The sequence below is a fragment of the Folsomia candida genome, unplaced genomic scaffold, assembly GCF_002217175.1.
Source record: "Folsomia candida strain VU population unplaced genomic scaffold, ASM221717v1 Fcan01_Sc001, whole genome shotgun sequence".
NCBI classification, from domain to species: Eukaryota; Metazoa; Arthropoda; class Collembola; order Entomobryomorpha; family Isotomidae; genus Folsomia; species Folsomia candida.
Genome location: NW_019091193.1, coordinates 23481201 through 23497039, shown reverse-complemented (window position 1 = coordinate 23497039; position 15839 = coordinate 23481201). Strand labels below are relative to the sequence as shown.

Genomic DNA, 15839 nt, shown 5'->3' with positions numbered 1-15839 from the left:
TGTCATTTACATGTTTACAACGATCAATAGCATTTTTATGGCTCTTTTGCACGATCAGAGTTGATGGAGGTTAAAAGAAGGTGGTTGGGACAAGCCGATGAAACTCTTCAGTTGTTTGGCTAATCGAGTGGGCATCGTTTAAACCAGAAAATGCAATCACATAATTTAGTGGCACTCACATTTGGGAATAATCATCATCACGAAGCAAAACTGAGCGAGAATTGCTCAAAAACTCAGTTTATTGTACCAAGATGATGATGGAGATGGTAGCAAACCTACGTTTTTTGTCTCAATCTCCAATACCAAATTCTGTAGCAAACTGATCAGGCTGGTCAACAATCATGTTTCTTATCTCACGGACGGATCTTTCAATAGAATTGGAATTAAGCAATTATAACACTCCTCACACATATGTACACAAGTATGTATGTACATACATGCATATGTACATGTGTATATAATCCCCTCAGTTCCATCCACGGCTAATTAAGAATTCCCGTAAAGTGCACACCCAAATGCTTATTAGACGCCCAGAAATCCCACCACGATTTCGAGAATTCTATTTGAACCGACGAAGGTAAAAGCAAACTCTGGAATAAAGCATAACATGCATGACGATCAGAATCACATGAACCACACACGTTTAACTACATATCTATTCGGTTTATTAAAAAATCTCGAGATTCAGCATTTGTTTTGGTTTAGTAAAGTCGTATACGCTAATTAAAGTACTACAAGGTCAATTATGTGGCCTAAGTCTTAGTTTTAGTCTTGGTCCCAGTCCCATTTTTTCAGTCGCTGAATAAATTGAGTCTGCGATGATAGAAGCGGCGGTTGAAGGAGTCGGAGTCCCTCTTTCAAGTTTTGCTTTGATCCAACTACTGCCCAAGCTTGATTTTCCTCTTTGGAAGGTGTATTGCTGCTGCAATTTCGGCGTTGTCGTAGGGGAATTGCCTCGTTGTGTCGTGGTCGTCACTTCGTTTTCGTCATGAAGGAATCGAGTCGTGCTGGACATGTCTGGACGACGAATTCCACTTCCCTCAAAGAATTTAGGAATTGTTCCCAAAAATTGATCTCGAGAAAGTGTTGCATCTTCCAACCCAACTTCGCCTCCAACGTTGTTTTGTTCGTCATCAAGCACCACGGATGGATCCGTACTTATGTAGCCACTAGCAAAAATGTGAGTTGGATCAGAGGGTCCTGAACCTGAACCATATCTGTGATACAACATTGTGGCTGCCACGGTATCTTCTAGATCATCAATAATTTCTTCTCCATCGACTGTGGTTGACTTTGATGTCACAATTTCATATTGGGCAAAGGGTTTTGGTGTGGTTTCGTTGTTGATTATTTTTGCAGAGGTGAAGGTCGAGTTGGAAGGTTTCGCCGCTTTCCCAGTAATGAAGATGGTGGGCCTTTTACTATTAAAAATGGAAGATTCGCTCAATTTGCGAAGTTTGGCCAATCCAGTGCTCAGTGTCGGATTAGTTGACTCTGTAGACGAAGAAGGTCCCCAGAGGTTGTCATGTGTGGCTTTGTTATAAAAAGGTTTTTTTGTGCTAGCAAGAGTTGAGGTCTCTGCAGACAATTTGTACTTGTTGTAAGAATGGGAAGGAATTGGATAAACTGACATCACTGGTCGCAGCATCATTTTTCGTTGAATTTTATTAGATCCGTCGATTCTTCCACTTTCTTCACCTTCAATGTCTGTCGTTAACGTCGTCAATTGTCTACTTTTGCGTTCAGTTGGAATTACATTTTTATTCTGAATTTGTTCACTTGTTGAGTATTGAATGCTGGTTCTGTACACAAAACATAATTGCAATATTATTATAATGTTACACACATATGTATCACAATGTGACTGAAAATTGCTACAGATTCAGAAACGATACATGCCAAGCTGAAAGACGAAACATTGTTATGCATGCATACGTATGTGTGGTAAGCGGATAAAAGCAAAGCCATGCATAAAGTTAAAATAAAATATGTAAGGACAAGTATTGACAAGGTCAGTCGAACCCGCGTTATTAGCATACGAGCGAGAAGAGCGCAGTCAGTTATTAGACAATAAAGCAGACACAAATGGTAATCAAGTCAACAAAAAGGTCTCAATAAGTTACAAAAAAGATGCTAATCTGTGACGAGTTTCTCATCGAATGACATTTGTGGCACTCATGAGAATAAAAAAGTTGAGAAAGAGAATGAAGAAATTAAACTTGCAAAATAAAAATGATATAAATAATAAAACATGTCCATGTCTGTCGTCGTCCTTACCAAGAAAGTCGTCTTACCGCGACTCGGACTCTGATGGACTGACCGAGGTCCCATCGTGATCAATATCAGTTCGAAGTTCACTTGGGTCAGGGAACATCATCACCGGGTAATTATAGTACAAACAGCGCACTTGCTCGCAAATAAAGGGGAAGGCCTAAAGGTAACCAGACATGTATTAGCCAACTTGAAACTAATGCGACCAAATTGACATGTTTATTGTTTATTTGGGTGCAAAATGGATTATCATTATCAGTTCGTAATAGTGGGTTTCTTGCCTTGTTGCACTCCTCTGCCGTGAAAATGGCTCGTTTGGTCATGGGGCTAATTGCTGTAACAATATATACAAATTGTGCATGAATGGCAAGCGATATCTCCGATATGCATGCACACGCTTTCTTATAAAAATACATAACAGTTGGATCATCAGACCGGTTAGATGTAGATCGTTCTGTTGTCTTAAAGTTGAATTTGTTGCCAAACACAATACTCTACAGAACAGACACACCCAATGGAATGCAATAATGTGCATACAACTTACGTGGTTTCATCGACATGCAATGCCTCGGATTTTCAGGAGTCCTAAATCAAAACAAAATAGTGTTATTATTTTTATATATATTTAGTAGTACTAGTATGTCATCAATTCATATTTTTTTCGCAAGTACTTATGCTGAAGATAAAAGTCGGATTTCTTATTAAATGGCAATAATAACAAGGGACTAAATATGTGTTTCTTCAATAACCTATGTGAGACTCCCACGATATTGACTTTCAGCATAATAATATTGAATATATTAATAGCAATTAGTGCTCTCATAAATATGTCTCTGCTGTTTTATTGGATTCTCACGTGTGATAATGCCACGTAAACCTGCACAATGGCAGAAAATGGGGACTATTAACACATTTCATAGTAAAAAGAAATTCAAGTTGAATAAATTTGTTTTTCATGTAATTCTGTCATTCAGTCATTATGCATAGTCTTGTGTCATAAAGTGTGCTATCTTATCTTAATTATAGATGAAAATTCAATGGTTACAGATAATTAATTAACTGTTGTTTAATAAGTTTCGTTGTAACAACGACAAGACCTCCCTAACCTAACCAGGCAGTTGATGCGTCTAACTGTCTAAACCTTTTGCTATTACGCCTTGATTAATTGTACTGCATGCATGCAAGTATAGAGTTGCGAAATTAATGTTAACGTGCTAATTCCTACTTATCTATAGGTTTAAATCCATGCTGGCATATCATACTGAATATAATTTTATTACTTACGCCGCACCCACGCCGTTTTTTAACCAGTAGTCCGCAAAACTGCTGTTGAGTTGTTCTCCAGAACTCATCCAAATCCAGCTTTCTGCCCCAAGCCTATTTCCACTCGTCCAGTACTTTCCATGTGTCATGGGATTTGCTGAAATGCATAATTTAAGGTTCACTTAACAAACTTGGTATAAATATGAAAACTTTAGGGAATACAAATTTTTGGGTACCGTCTCTGTTAAGATATGCAGAAATTGTCTCAACCTCCTCCGTTGTCTCCAGAACTGCTAACTGCAGGCCGAGAGTGCGACAATACTGATAAGCCAGGTGGAAATTGAGGGTGGGTGCATAAGGAGACGATGTGCTAAACCAGTACTGATTTCCATTCATTGCCACAAGTTTTACATTTCCAGCAATCCCTGTGAGAAAAATGAGGTTTTCTTTTTAGGAATCACTCACAGAACTGATGATGACAAATTTTTAATATTCATGTTCCTTTCCTTACCTCTACTATCTACCATGCAGAGAATGAAACTTGCCAATAAGAGTCCAGATTGCTGAAAACGTCCCATTCTTGATTACCGGATGTGAGTACTTACGGCTGAGTATTTAATAATGGCGAGCAACTATGTATGTGTATAGTCCAGCCAGCCTCTAATCGTACAAACTACCTGGTCGACAACGACATTGAGATTGAAGATGTTCGAAGCATTGACCCAGGATTATGAATAATAAGAAATGCACCCTCTCTCAGAGTGGAAATTGATGTTATGTACGTGCGGTGTACGTATCCCACCCATTAAGAATACCACGACGACGACGCTTTGCTTCATCATCATCCCTGGCCTGTCAGTCCAACCAAGATTTGCTCGTCTTTATTTATGCTGCATTGTTGCAAACTCCATCCCATCCCCATTGTGAGAATTTTTCGTGTTGCCAACATTTTCATGAGAGTTTTGTTAGCTCTTTATTCTTTCTTAAAAAAGAAGTGCGATTCAATGCTGCTGGTTTAAAGCTGGGAAACAAGTCAAAAGTTGTATAATATGTATGCAACAGCCAAAGCATGTGTACATAGTTTACTCTATTTTTAACCTCCATAGTGAACTATTCATCAAAAACTGTACTACAAAATGCACTTAACATAAAAGATGTCTGAAAATTTATGCAATGTAAAACAGTAGTTTTGCTGGAAACCCACAGATTTACCCAAGTCTTTTCAATCAGCACTAAGAAAAATACCATCATAATGACAAATAATCCGTATTATTCTTATATAATTAGACGCTTAAGACCATGGTAGAATCAATTTCATATTGATTGCCTTCTAGTTCAATACCCTTACACATTTTTTGCCGATACTGTTGGCATCGTGCGCTTTTGTAGCAAGACAATGTTATGAACTGAGTGCAAGATGACTTGCCTGCCTTTAAACAAAATTTGCATATATAGCGTATGCTCATTATCCAGCTCCATGTTAGCTAACTGCTAAGCATTTGTCTCGTTGAATTGCAACTCGGAATTTAATAAGGCATACTTCGAGCACAGTACTTGTGAATTGTGATCAGCTCAATTTTATTAACCGATAGGATTCATTCATAACGAGACGATGAATAAGTTATTAACCTTTTAAAAAATATTAATATAAGTTTTACAGCTAGACAGTAGATGCATTTATAAAAATCAGTCACGTAAAGTAATATCAAAAATCTCAAGTCAGTCCTTGCCAATATTCGTCTCGTTTTCACTCAACATGGACAAAATCTCCTCCGCTGTTGGTCGATCTTGAGGATTTTCGTTGCTGCACACATAAAAAACGCCAAGGATGGTATTGTAGGACTCGTCAAAAGCAAAATCTGGTAGTGTGGGACGCTTTCCTATGATAATAATATTTTTTTAACAGTTGGCTCGAACACTGATAGACGCGTGTGTGCGCGCGATAGTACAGTTAACAACAACTTTAAAATAAAATAAATTGACAGATTACCCAGTTGTCGACCAAGCGCTTCATCGAAAGCATGCTCATCGTATGAACTTTCTGATTGCGAATTGTCATTGTCGCCCATGCTTTCCCCATAATCTTCCTCTGCAGTATTGAAATGTGGAATTTTCAAACTGATCATTTCATGCAGCGTAAGAGCATACGGGTAAATGTCCACTTTGGCGGTGACGGGATACTTTTTTTGTCCTAAAGATTTAACAATTAATCAGTACATTCATATACCTTTTTTGTCATAAACGTGTTTAACTTTTGGGCAACGGCATGCGAATATACTAGTACATACCTCTATTTGCTAAAACGACTTCCATTGGATTCCAGATTTCGGTTCCCACATATAACCCGTCTACCAAACCATCATCTTTGATTTTTCGAGCAACTCCGAAGTCGCATAATTTAACAGCATCGAAATCCCCAAACACGAGAACATTTCCACTTTTCAAATCTCCATGAATGAGTTTTTTTTCTTCATGTAAATAATGTAATGCTTGAGCAACGTCGACTGCAACTCTGAATATCTTCAAGGCTGGAAATGGACTAACACCGTCAGGTGTCAGTTCTTCAACGCGATCTTCAATCAAATCAAATAAAGATTTTGATGCCTTCTCCATTGCAAGGAAGGTCACGTCAGTGGTGGGATTGCCAAATGCTCGATACCCAATGATATTTGGATGCGTTAGATTCCTGAGTATCTCGGCTTCAAACTCTAGCCTTCTTTCGAACAATTTTGTATCCTTACGAAGTTTTGATATCTTTTTAATAGCCCAAGGGGATCGCACTTCGCCGGAAGCCCTGGGGGATCGTTCCATCAAGTACACACCAACACCTGCCACAAAAAAAAACAAACAGATAAGTTGTATGATACAACTTGCATCATCGCCAATAGTAAACAATTCACTAGTACCAGTTCCATATCCTAAGCGTTTCATTGTCGGGGACGCCGGGACCATGAACGATGGACTTTTAGTCATATCCGTATTTCTTAGAAAGTTTACCTTCTTATGGCGAAATTGTTTAGGAGTCAGAAATTCGTTTTGACTATCGCCAGACGAGGACCCTTGTGACAGTTGGGACCCGGTTTCCTTCTCATCTTGAGACATACCTGAACCAACCAACCAACCTACATTCAACAAAAATACGCAAGAAGGTTTATAAATTTTTAATTACTATGATTATGAGTTATTAAACTTAAAAATGTCTCCACTGGAGGTGGAAGTCTAAGTAATACTACAAAATGACTCAATTAAGGTTTCAATGGATTTGTACCTTATCGGTTTTCGAGAAGAAGGGCTGTCCGTCTTTCGGCTTGAAGCACGACTAGCACGAGATGCAGGAGTGTGGAGAGAGCGAGGAAACGTCGGCCAGTAGCTTGTTCAGCTTGTTAACAGTTATTTTTCCCGGACCAACTTTTGAACTCGAAAGGCGACTCCCACGCTTTGTCTCTTGCACCTCGCATGATGCTCAATATTTGAGTAGTCTTATGCTTCAAATTACATCATTTTATTACCTTTTCAGTAATATTCGCCGATAATTTTTAATTGTTAGTTACGCTATATCGTATATACACTGCTATATTTCACAAATCAATTGTGGTTTTTTATTGTGTCATCTCCAAAACAGATCAAATAAGCAATACATGTGAATGAAAATAAATAATAAATGATCAATAAGTAACCTTATTGACTTTACTTGTACATTTTGAGATTGAATCAAGCAGTGTCACTAGCAAGTAGCTTGACAACATCAGTCGAATCTGGTCGCAAATTTGGATCTTCTTCTGTGCAGCAGTAAAATAATGCTAAAATCAAGTTGTAAGAGTCGTCAAACTCAATATCCGGAAGTACAGGGCGCTTTCCTACATTATTCGAGTGCAGAATAATATTATAATAGTGATAGATATTAAAGAAATACAACTGAAATTACAATTACAATTAAATAATTAATGTTACATACCCAAAGATTTCGTAAGAAGGTTGTCAAAAAATGAATCATCAGCATCCGTCTGCATATCATCCAAGAAAGAGTCTTCCACGGTGGGAAGGTGTGGAGGTTTTAGAGAAATCATTTCGTAAATGGTCAAGGCAAATGGGTAAATGTCGGACTTGCTAGTAATTGGCCATTTGTTGTCTCCTATAATGCAAACCAAATTAGTTTCACTCGACGTACTACACCATAATAAATATGTATATCTTTTGGGAATATGTAGTTCTTTCTTATACTATGGACATCTCCCTAATTCGTACCATTTTTCCGTAAAACAGCTTCCATTGGCATCCACATATCTGTTCCTGCATATCCTTCATCCACCTCTCCATCGTTATTTATTCTTCTGGAAACACCAAAGTCACATAATTTTGCCACAGCAAAGTTATCGAAAATCAAAACGTTGGCGCTTTTAATGTCGCCATGAATAATTTTTGCTTCTTTATGCAAATACTCCATAGCTTTGGCAATGTCCAAAGCGACCTTGTGAATTTGCTGAGGGGGAAATGGGTCAACGAAGCAATCGTTGTCGTCACCATCACCATCACCTCCACCAACGATGGACAGATCCTCCATCCTTTCTACAATAATGTCGCCGAGAGATCGAGGTGCTTTTTCCATGGCCAGGACCGGTTTCCCATCAACCTTGCTGAACCCCCGATATCCAATGATATTGGGGTGAATGAGCGTTTTCAGGATATCAGCCTCAAATTCAATCCTATCCGAGAAGAGCTGTTTAGACGTGTTTCTTAATTTTTGTACTTTTTTGATTGCCCAAGGTGACCGTAACTCTCCTGAGGTTTTTGGAGATCTTTCAAGAACAAATACTCCAACACCTATTTAGAATATGAGTGAATTACAATATGAAGATCGCATTTTTCCATTATTCCACTCCACCCCACAAAAACTTTGATGACGAGTCAAGTTATCAAGTAATGAAAATGCAAATACCTGACCCATATCCCAACATTTTCAACAATGGTGATGCTGGAACTTGAAGGGCTGGAGATTTTCCCCCTTCGGCCCCTTGTAAAATTGCGACACGCTTATGGCGAGCCTGTTTTGGGGTTTGACATTGATCCCCCTCAGTAGGAGAGGAAGCGGCAGTAATGACCTGTTCGTTCTCCATTGTGTCGTATGAAAATATTAAATTAAACTAATAAGAAATTGACGTGGAAATATTTGAAGAAGGCCAAGATCAAAGTAGCAGCAGCAACGGAAAGCAACGGACTAAAACGAAATCATTGATGTAATGTAGTGAGTAAACGAGACGACCGTTACTTCATGAAAACAGAGGGGCAACCGCTGCTGGATTCTTCTACCATTTCCCCATATTTTGGTTGACCAACAACTAGGCTTTGGAAATTGAAAGTTATGAAAATAATAAAAATGAGTGTTTGTTTTATTTTTATTTCCATGAAACAATGCGAATGAGGTGGACATATGATTATGTACTCACAATTTTATTACAAGATTAAGATTTACTTTCCTATACTCGTACACAATTTGAAAACACATGAACTGTTAGGTAGTTATATACTTGACATCAACAGAAATTTTATTGTATCTTTACGTGTGATATATATTAAACAAAATCGTGTATTAAATTCACTCTTTCAAGCTGAGGATGTTTGTTGGGGTGGTTAAAACTAATTATAATAATGATAAGACAACATGAATGTTCACTTGAATCAGTGTCGCACATGACTCTACGTTGCAAGGATAATTTGTATAATGACCACATCCTTGAAGTCTGAAGTTGTAGGTAGGTAGATAATTTTCCAAGAATATTTAAAGAAAATAGTCCGGTGTCCGCCGTGTAACATGAGGTTCACCTCGACGCGGCGCGGGGTCGAATTGTAGACTGGAAGAAAAAAATGTATTGATTAATACATGTACAACAGAAGCTTATTAAACACAAATGAATGCTAAGTATTTTTCTTACAATGAATATTTAAGTTGATCATCAAGTTCCATGATGGCAGCTTGATTACCGCAACGATAGCAGTAATTTGGTGCAGAAAAAATGGTTACAACATTACGATCATGACACCAATTATATCCTTCCATAACCAATTGATGTGCCCTGCAATAAGCAGAATATAAATTAACACATAATTAACTGTAATCAATTATACTTTCTCAATCACATACATAAGGATCAATTCGATAAAATATAAAGCAGTAGATCTTTTAACTAAAGGAATATGCATGTATCAACAGTAATAATCCAAAACAGAATGAACTTCTGCCTCAGAAATAGGACTATTGACTGTTATTTTTGCGGCAGTTAAAAATTGAAACAAAATATGGAATTATTTTGGCACAGAGTGCTGACCGCGGAGAAAATAGATGTCTATTTTAAACTAAACAATAATAGTAAATATATACGCTTCTTACCTAGATACTAAAGTGATTCCGTTAGAATGATTGAATGTTTCAGATATATCCTGTAAAAAAAAGCAAAAATAACGTTAAATTAGTTGACATAAATCAGAAATTGCAACTTTGGTACAATTCAATGGTTCACACTCTCACTAAAATTGAAGTAATTGCTGCTGTATGTGTGTATATGATTTCCACACTGACAGTGATTGGTAAAACAATTTGTTTTAAACAAACGACTTTTGACCACGACGGTCAAAAGTGCACTGATACCCCCCTCTACAAAGGTATCTATCTTTAGGTGTGAGCATGGGAGTTTGAACCACAATAACGTTTCCAATTTAGCCTTACCTGTCCAAAAGTGTATCCAGCTCCACGAGGACTTATTCCCCAGCCACCACGATCATCAGGGTCAGACCATAACAGATCACACATGGGTCCTGGAAAATAATTATATAATTGAAATAAAAAAATGATGAGTCAACATCAACAGTTGATAAAATCAAGATGACGTAATGATGTGCATAAAACGTTCAAATAATTTACCCTCGTGTGGGACTTCTTGTAGCCTATCTAACGCTCTTATATGGTCGAGAGTATCAATTGACGGGCTCAATCCACCATGCAAACAGAATATTTGACTATCCACAAGAGCGGTTAGGGGAAGGTAGTCGAATAAGTCCGTAAAATACTTCCAAACATTGGCATTCCCATACTTCCTTAAACATTCATCATAGAATCCGTAAACCTGAAAACAAAACACAATAAATATTATAAAATAGCTAGTTTATAATGTAACTTATAGGCTATTCACTTTCACACATAAAATACACCAGTTAATTAACCATTTCAACAATTAAAGATTATAATGATTTTATGTCATGAATAATACCTGTGTAATTTGTCTCGATTCGTGATTTCCTCTAAGAATAGTGATTCTATCCTTATATCTGACCTTGAGGGCCACAAGGAGTGTGACTGTTTCCACAGAATAGTACCCTCTATCCACGTAGTCTCCCATAAACAAATAGTTTGTATCCGGACTGCGGCCCCCAATTCGAAACAGCTCCATAAGATCGTGGAATTGACCATGTACATCCCCACAAACGGTCACTGGACATTTTACCTCTTGCACGTTCGACTCGTTGGTTAAAATTTCTTTAGCCTAGAGGGAAAAATAGATTAAAACAAATTAAAATTTTAATTACCATTACCGTACACCATAATTTATAACATCATTTGCACATCACTAAAACATCAATGGAAAAATAGTCAAGTGCGACTCCAATCGTTCGTTATCCAGCTTGACAAAGAATTTACTATTGATTTATTACGTCATCAAAGATAATTGGCTCTTGAGAGAACAGCGACGTATTAAATGAATCACCAACCAAACTAAATACTACTAACTACACAGACTTAAATGGTGACCATCAAGATCGACAAAAATACAATTTTGATGCGTTTCCTTTGTATACTCACTTTTTCACAGAGCGTTTTGACCTGGCTTTCTGTAAGTTGTTTGCACTCGTTAAGTTGTTCAATCCATTGGTCGAGCTCCTTGACGTTGATTCCACACCCACTGCCGCCATTGATGGGCTTATTAACTTCCGGGTTGTTGTTGGGATTGGTGGTGGGGGTGGACGTTGCTGGAGGCGGTGTGGCGACGCCAGGCTCCATGGTGGTCCGTCGTTAGCGAGGTCACAAATTTCTCGGAGGGTGTTTTTTTACTGTCCAACAACGACGAGGAGGATGATGACTTTGGTCTGTGTGGTGGCAATGGAGCAGAAACTAGAAAAGAAGGAGAGAGGATATGAATTGAAAGAGTAGTTGGCCACTCTCCCGTTGGTGCTCTCGCTGTATATACACGTACCACCAGTGCTCCTCCTCCTCCTGGTTCGTTGGCGGCGGAGGAATACACAAACAACAACCTATTTCACAACCAGCTCAACACGCTGGCACGTCCCCTCCAAAACCCGTCTCATCGTCGTCTCACCTCGTCCTTTATAGGAAACACTGACAAATTTAGTCTCCTTTCATTTCATGAGAGGTGAAATCAGTAAAAACTTGAAACTTATCTGCAAAAATAAGATGTCAAGAAATTTGTTGAAAAATAAGGAATGAGGAATGAGAGGTAAAGTGAAGGGAAATGTGAGACGACGAAAATAGACTATTGGGTGCCACCGTGTTCGTATCTAGTTTACCTGCTGGTCTGAAGGATGAGTCCAGTTTAGTTTTTTAGCGCAGATGTATTGCCTCTTTCGTAGATGCCGGAATTGTAGGTAAGTAATGTGATCATCATCATCGAATGACGTAGAGACAAAGTGGTATGCCAAACACTTTATGCATTAGTTTGTGTGTGGTGAAAAAACTATGTGTGAAAGATCCAATCATGCAATTTGACCCTGAAAAAAATCGTACTTTGAATTACTCTGGGCATGCTCAACAAGAATGGTTTTTATCAGCAGCGTGAATTGATGTATCTATCTATATTTATTTGCATACATTTATTATCCAACCAATAATAATGCGAGTCAGTAATAATATTTTATAGCAAAAAGGGACAAAAAAAGTTGTGAAATTTTGCGAAAATCCTATAAATAGATAACGAAATTATAATATTATATTAATTTTTATGCCTTTTGCTTCTTCTTGGACTTTTTATTTGCTTCCTTTTCAATATTTTGCCGTTTATTCGTTAGACGATCAGCCTCTTTTCGCCGTCTTCTTCGACTGTCCATCATTTTTTTGTAGAGTCGCTTATGCTTGTTTCTGATCATCATGCACCGAAGTTTCCACTGTTCCTTGCTCTCGTCGTCTCGTTTTTTCAGTTCGTCTTCAATCTCGGCTTCTCCTTTGGTCACTTTCATTTGCTTCTTTAATGCATTCAAACGCTGTTCGTCCTCATCTAGATCTTCGTCTTCTTCTGCCTCATCCTCTGTGCCGGCATCGTCGTCGTCCTCCTCCTCGTCGTCATCCACACTTCCAATATCTTCATCATCGTCATCGTCGGAGTCATTTTCATCTTCATTATCATTAGTGGTTGCACCAGCATTAACAAAACCTTCGGACGGAGCAATGATTCCTTTCTCCATGTCCAAAAACTTTTTCTTCTCAGGGGGCATGTAATCACCCTCCCGTTCGGTGAGGAAGGGTGACATGTGTGGTGGCAATACGGCACTTGGAAAATATTTCTCTACTGGAAGCACGGCACGGGCGTTGATGCAGTCAAAAATCCATTGAGGTTGAACGTAGTATCGTGACAAGTACTGCTTGGTTTGGTTGTCTCTGTCCACAATTTGATGTGTGATAGATTCATCATACTCACTGAACGTAGCTCCAGGAAATAGCTGAGCGTCCCATGAAACCTCGCCACCAACGGATCTGATGGCGAAAGTAAGTGATTCGCGAGGAGCTTCACGACTCAGAAAAAACTTCATCCCTGAATAAAAACATGAACAAACGAGGTTATATTATTTTTACATTGTATCTCTTCTCTTGACTTGCGAAGCACCCATTTTTCATTACTACACAATAAAGTTAACATGTATTCAATTGTTTATAATACCTGAAAACATGTTCTTCAAAAACTTGACACGTTCAGCGTCTCTCTTCAACTGAGCAACTTTTTCGGCATCCCCAGTAACAGGGAATTCGTCCATTTCTAATTCCGCTTCTTCTACGGGAGGGATTGCCACCTTCAACAAAGACTGGTTCAGTGCGGCCACCCTTTCTCCAACCAAATCTTCTTCATTGTCCCAGTTCAACTTGTTTGTCTCGTTAAGCTCCTCACTTTGTCCTTTGGGATTCACCAGCTTTGGAGGATAGAAAAGATTCAAAGCATTGAAGAGACGAAAGTTGATGAATCCTAACAGTGTAGAGTAGAATTCTACAAATGTAGCCATAATCCGGAAATCTACTGATTCCGATGATTGCGGCTGAAAGGCAAAGTTATGTGGCACGATCCATGTGATTGTTTGACCTTTGATTTCGGCTTGATAATAATATCCCTTGATAGAGACAAAAACTTTGCGTAGAGCCCTAGCTTCAATGACGTAGTGTAGAAACTCCACCGTCAGCCTTCTGCACAAGCGAGACACATGTCCAGGGACGAATCGCAAACTTGGAAAGGTTGAGAAGAGAAAGCACAATGTAAGACAGTCATCAAGATCTCGGATGGCGTCAATGAATGTTGGATATCGTTCTCGAACAATATGATCCAGTTTGTAGGTGGGTTTGTTATCAACGATTCTTTTCAGTCCTTCCTTGTCCCTGAGTGCTTTAGCCCTGGACTTTTTCCGGAGGTATACTTTGTGTTCTCTCAGTTTCCATACGATTGGTTCATGCAGCAGAAACTGAACGTCTTTTTTGAGGTACAGCGTCTTCTTGTCTGTTGCTCCCTTTTGTGCCCGCTTCCGATTCTTGGGTTCACGTGGATAAATTCCTTTCAGAATGCAAAGTTTTCGAAACGCCTTCAAGCTGAGCTGGAGTTTCCTCAGGGCATGTTTCCTCGTGAGGTATTGAGATGCCTCACCGGACTCGTACTACAAACAAAAATACATGAATTACAAATTGTAGCTTACAATTACAGAAGACGTGTGGTGCGTTGTAGACTGAAATGCTAATTTATAATTATTAGACAGTATGAGTATCTACTAATAGATGTTGAATTACAATTTCTTATTCAAAGGATTGTGTGCACAATCAATTATAACTTCATAAAGACAAAAAGAGTGAGGGATAAGTTAATTTCATTATTATTTCACTATTTTCGTTTTCTGTTCACTTACTTTCTTTTTCATTTTTCCCATGATGAAAAACTGCCTTGTCCAATTCAAAGAGACTTAAAAAATCTGTTTAATTCTGCAAATTATTATATTTTAAAAAGCAAATTTCCAGCAGCAGCAACGAAACTTTTTCTTGTTCACTATTGAGCACCACGCACACTGCAACATTCAACACACCGATTTGTGCCATGTGCTCTCCGATTTGAGCAGCATTTAGATTCACATGTAGATTTACACTTTGTTCTGGTTTCATCAGTTGTTTGGTTTTTACTTTTCATGAACTAATTCCAAGTAAGTTTAGGTTTTTCCTGGTTTTTAGGCCTTTTAAGATGGCCTTATAGATTTACCAAGATGTCTGTCTGTCCGTCCGTCTGTGCGTCCGTCTGTGCGCACGATAACTCTCTTTAAACAAAAGCTATCGACTTGAAATTTTGCACACTTCATCTTCGGGTCAAAAGTAAGGATGAGTTCGGAGATGGGCATGATCGGTCAAGTAATTGGCCGGTGGGGGTCATTTCCATCCAAATGCGTTGCCCTTAACTACCAAGAACCTTTAGAGCAGGTTAAATTATTTAAGTGTAAGTAAAATATTTGTAGCTTGAGAAATATCTATAGTAATAATTATAAGTAATTTTAGTATGAAGATTGCGACTGACCTCAAAGCGTTTAAATTGGAGTGGAGTTTCAGAAATTTTAAACCTGGGAGACCCGATAGGGTGACCCGACGGATTTCTAAAATTTGTAGTAGGTAGTTGAAATTTGGAACAAAGGTTGCTAGTGGATTGTAACAGACAAAAATGAATTTAGGTTGGAAAAATTTTAATCTTGATGGACCCTATGGGGTGACCCATACTGATTTTTCAAAATCGTCATATCGAAGTGAAATTTGGGAGAGAGGTTGCAAATGGGTCTTAATGGAACAATATGAAATGAAATTGGTAAAATTTATATCTGATGCGGTTATCCATATCTATTTTTAGAAATTGCGTTAAAAACATGAAATCCGGCACGGTAATACTTACAATTAGTGGCTTCTCATCAAAGAATTTGAAATTAAAAGTTAGCTAACAAGGGATACTTTCGAGGTGATAGTCGTGTCCAGGGTACCACTCATTGGTCTAAATGTTTTTTGATCGAGTGTTTCTCAC

The 15839-nt window shown here is 38.3% G+C and overlaps 5 protein-coding genes across 5 annotated transcripts; all 5 read right to left on the bottom strand.

The window, feature by feature from the left end:
• Window positions 1–642: 642 nt before the first annotated feature.
• LOC110855170 lies at window positions 643–4257 on the bottom strand. The gene is made up of 7 exons (XM_022103593.2): window positions 4046–4257; window positions 3771–3959; window positions 3556–3691; window positions 2816–2856; window positions 2553–2605; window positions 2295–2431; window positions 643–1802 (listed from the first exon to the last, which is right to left on the bottom strand). Exons 1-7 carry the CDS (start codon window positions 4110–4112, stop codon window positions 740–742), a joined length of 1686 nt encoding a protein of 561 aa, XP_021959285.1. The 5' UTR covers window positions 4113–4257; the 3' UTR covers window positions 643–739.
• An 831-nt stretch (window positions 4258–5088) lies between these two features.
• LOC110858808 (lymphokine-activated killer T-cell-originated protein kinase) lies at window positions 5089–6960 on the bottom strand. The gene is made up of 5 exons (XM_022107698.2): window positions 6803–6960; window positions 6441–6656; window positions 5823–6362; window positions 5525–5725; window positions 5089–5414 (listed from the first exon to the last, which is right to left on the bottom strand). Exons 2-5 carry the CDS (start codon window positions 6634–6636, stop codon window positions 5254–5256), a joined length of 1098 nt encoding a protein of 365 aa, XP_021963390.1. The 5' UTR covers window positions 6637–6656; window positions 6803–6960; the 3' UTR covers window positions 5089–5253.
• A 138-nt stretch (window positions 6961–7098) lies between these two features.
• On the bottom strand, window positions 7099–8783 carry LOC110863076 (lymphokine-activated killer T-cell-originated protein kinase). The gene is made up of 4 exons (XM_022112308.2): window positions 8471–8783; window positions 7780–8355; window positions 7490–7666; window positions 7099–7391 (listed from the first exon to the last, which is right to left on the bottom strand). Exons 1-4 carry the CDS (start codon window positions 8646–8648, stop codon window positions 7246–7248), a joined length of 1077 nt encoding a protein of 358 aa, XP_021968000.1. The 5' UTR covers window positions 8649–8783; the 3' UTR covers window positions 7099–7245.
• Window positions 8784–8966: 183 nt separating this feature from the next.
• LOC110842354 (serine/threonine-protein phosphatase 2A catalytic subunit beta isoform) lies at window positions 8967–11713 on the bottom strand. Its single transcript, XM_022088082.2, has 7 exons — window positions 11387–11713; window positions 10797–11069; window positions 10451–10652; window positions 10256–10344; window positions 9920–9969; window positions 9465–9605; window positions 8967–9383 (listed from the first exon to the last, which is right to left on the bottom strand). Exons 1-7 carry the CDS (start codon window positions 11582–11584, stop codon window positions 9311–9313), a joined length of 1026 nt encoding a protein of 341 aa, XP_021943774.1. The 5' UTR covers window positions 11585–11713; the 3' UTR covers window positions 8967–9310.
• A 665-nt stretch (window positions 11714–12378) lies between these two features.
• Window positions 12379–14861, bottom strand: LOC110842353 (pescadillo homolog). Its single transcript, XM_022088081.2, has 3 exons — window positions 14695–14861; window positions 13473–14448; window positions 12379–13346 (listed from the first exon to the last, which is right to left on the bottom strand). Exons 1-3 carry the CDS (start codon window positions 14713–14715, stop codon window positions 12538–12540), a joined length of 1806 nt encoding a protein of 601 aa, XP_021943773.1. The 5' UTR covers window positions 14716–14861; the 3' UTR covers window positions 12379–12537.
• Window positions 14862–15839: the final 978 nt, after the last annotated feature.

Bases quoted from the DNA above. Each gene is read 5' to 3' on its own strand.
- LOC110855170 (XM_022103593.2), bottom strand. From the start codon at position 4,112: ATGGGACGTTTTCAGCAATCTGGACTCTTATTGGCAAGTTTCATTCTC. The intron at 3,960-4,045 runs GTAAGGAAAGGA...TTTTTCTCACAG, and splicing joins CTGCATGGTAGATAGTAGAG to GGATTGCTGGAAATGTAAAA. The intron at 2,857-3,555 runs GTAAGTAATAAA...GTTTTGATTTAG, and splicing joins AAAAACGGCGTGGGTGCGGC to GACTCCTGAAAATCCGAGGC.
- LOC110858808 (XM_022107698.2), bottom strand. From the start codon at position 6,636: ATGTCTCAAGATGAGAAGGAAACCGGGTCCCAACTGTCACAAGGGTCC. The intron at 6,363-6,440 runs GTACTAGTGAAT...TTTTTGTGGCAG, and splicing joins ACGCTTAGGATATGGAACTG to GTGTTGGTGTGTACTTGATG. The intron at 5,415-5,524 runs GTAATCTGTCAA...TTATTATCATAG, and splicing joins AGCGCTTGGTCGACAACTGG to GAAAGCGTCCCACACTACCA.
- LOC110863076 (XM_022112308.2), bottom strand. From the start codon at position 8,648: ATGGAGAACGAACAGGTCATTACTGCCGCTTCCTCTCCTACTGAGGGG. The intron at 8,356-8,470 runs GTATTTGCATTT...TATTCTAAATAG, and splicing joins AATGTTGGGATATGGGTCAG to GTGTTGGAGTATTTGTTCTT. The intron at 7,667-7,779 runs GTACGAATTAGG...TTTGCATTATAG, and splicing joins AGCTGTTTTACGGAAAAATG to GAGACAACAAATGGCCAATT.
- LOC110842354 (XM_022088082.2), bottom strand. From the start codon at position 11,584: ATGGAGCCTGGCGTCGCCACACCGCCTCCAGCAACGTCCACCCCCACC. The intron at 9,970-10,255 runs GTAAGGCTAAAT...TTTTTTTTACAG, and splicing joins CTGGATACACTTTTGGACAG to GATATATCTGAAACATTCAA. The intron at 9,606-9,919 runs GTAAGAAGCGTA...TGCTTATTGCAG, and splicing joins GGAATCACTTTAGTATCTAG to GGCACATCAATTGGTTATGG.
- LOC110842353 (XM_022088081.2), bottom strand. From the start codon at position 14,715: ATGGGAAAAATGAAAAAGAAA. The intron at 14,449-14,694 runs GTAAGTGAACAG...TTTTGTTTGTAG, and splicing joins TGGGAAAAATGAAAAAGAAA to TACGAGTCCGGTGAGGCATC. The intron at 13,347-13,472 runs GTATTATAAACA...GTTTTTATTCAG, and splicing joins TTTGAAGAACATGTTTTCAG to GGATGAAGTTTTTTCTGAGT.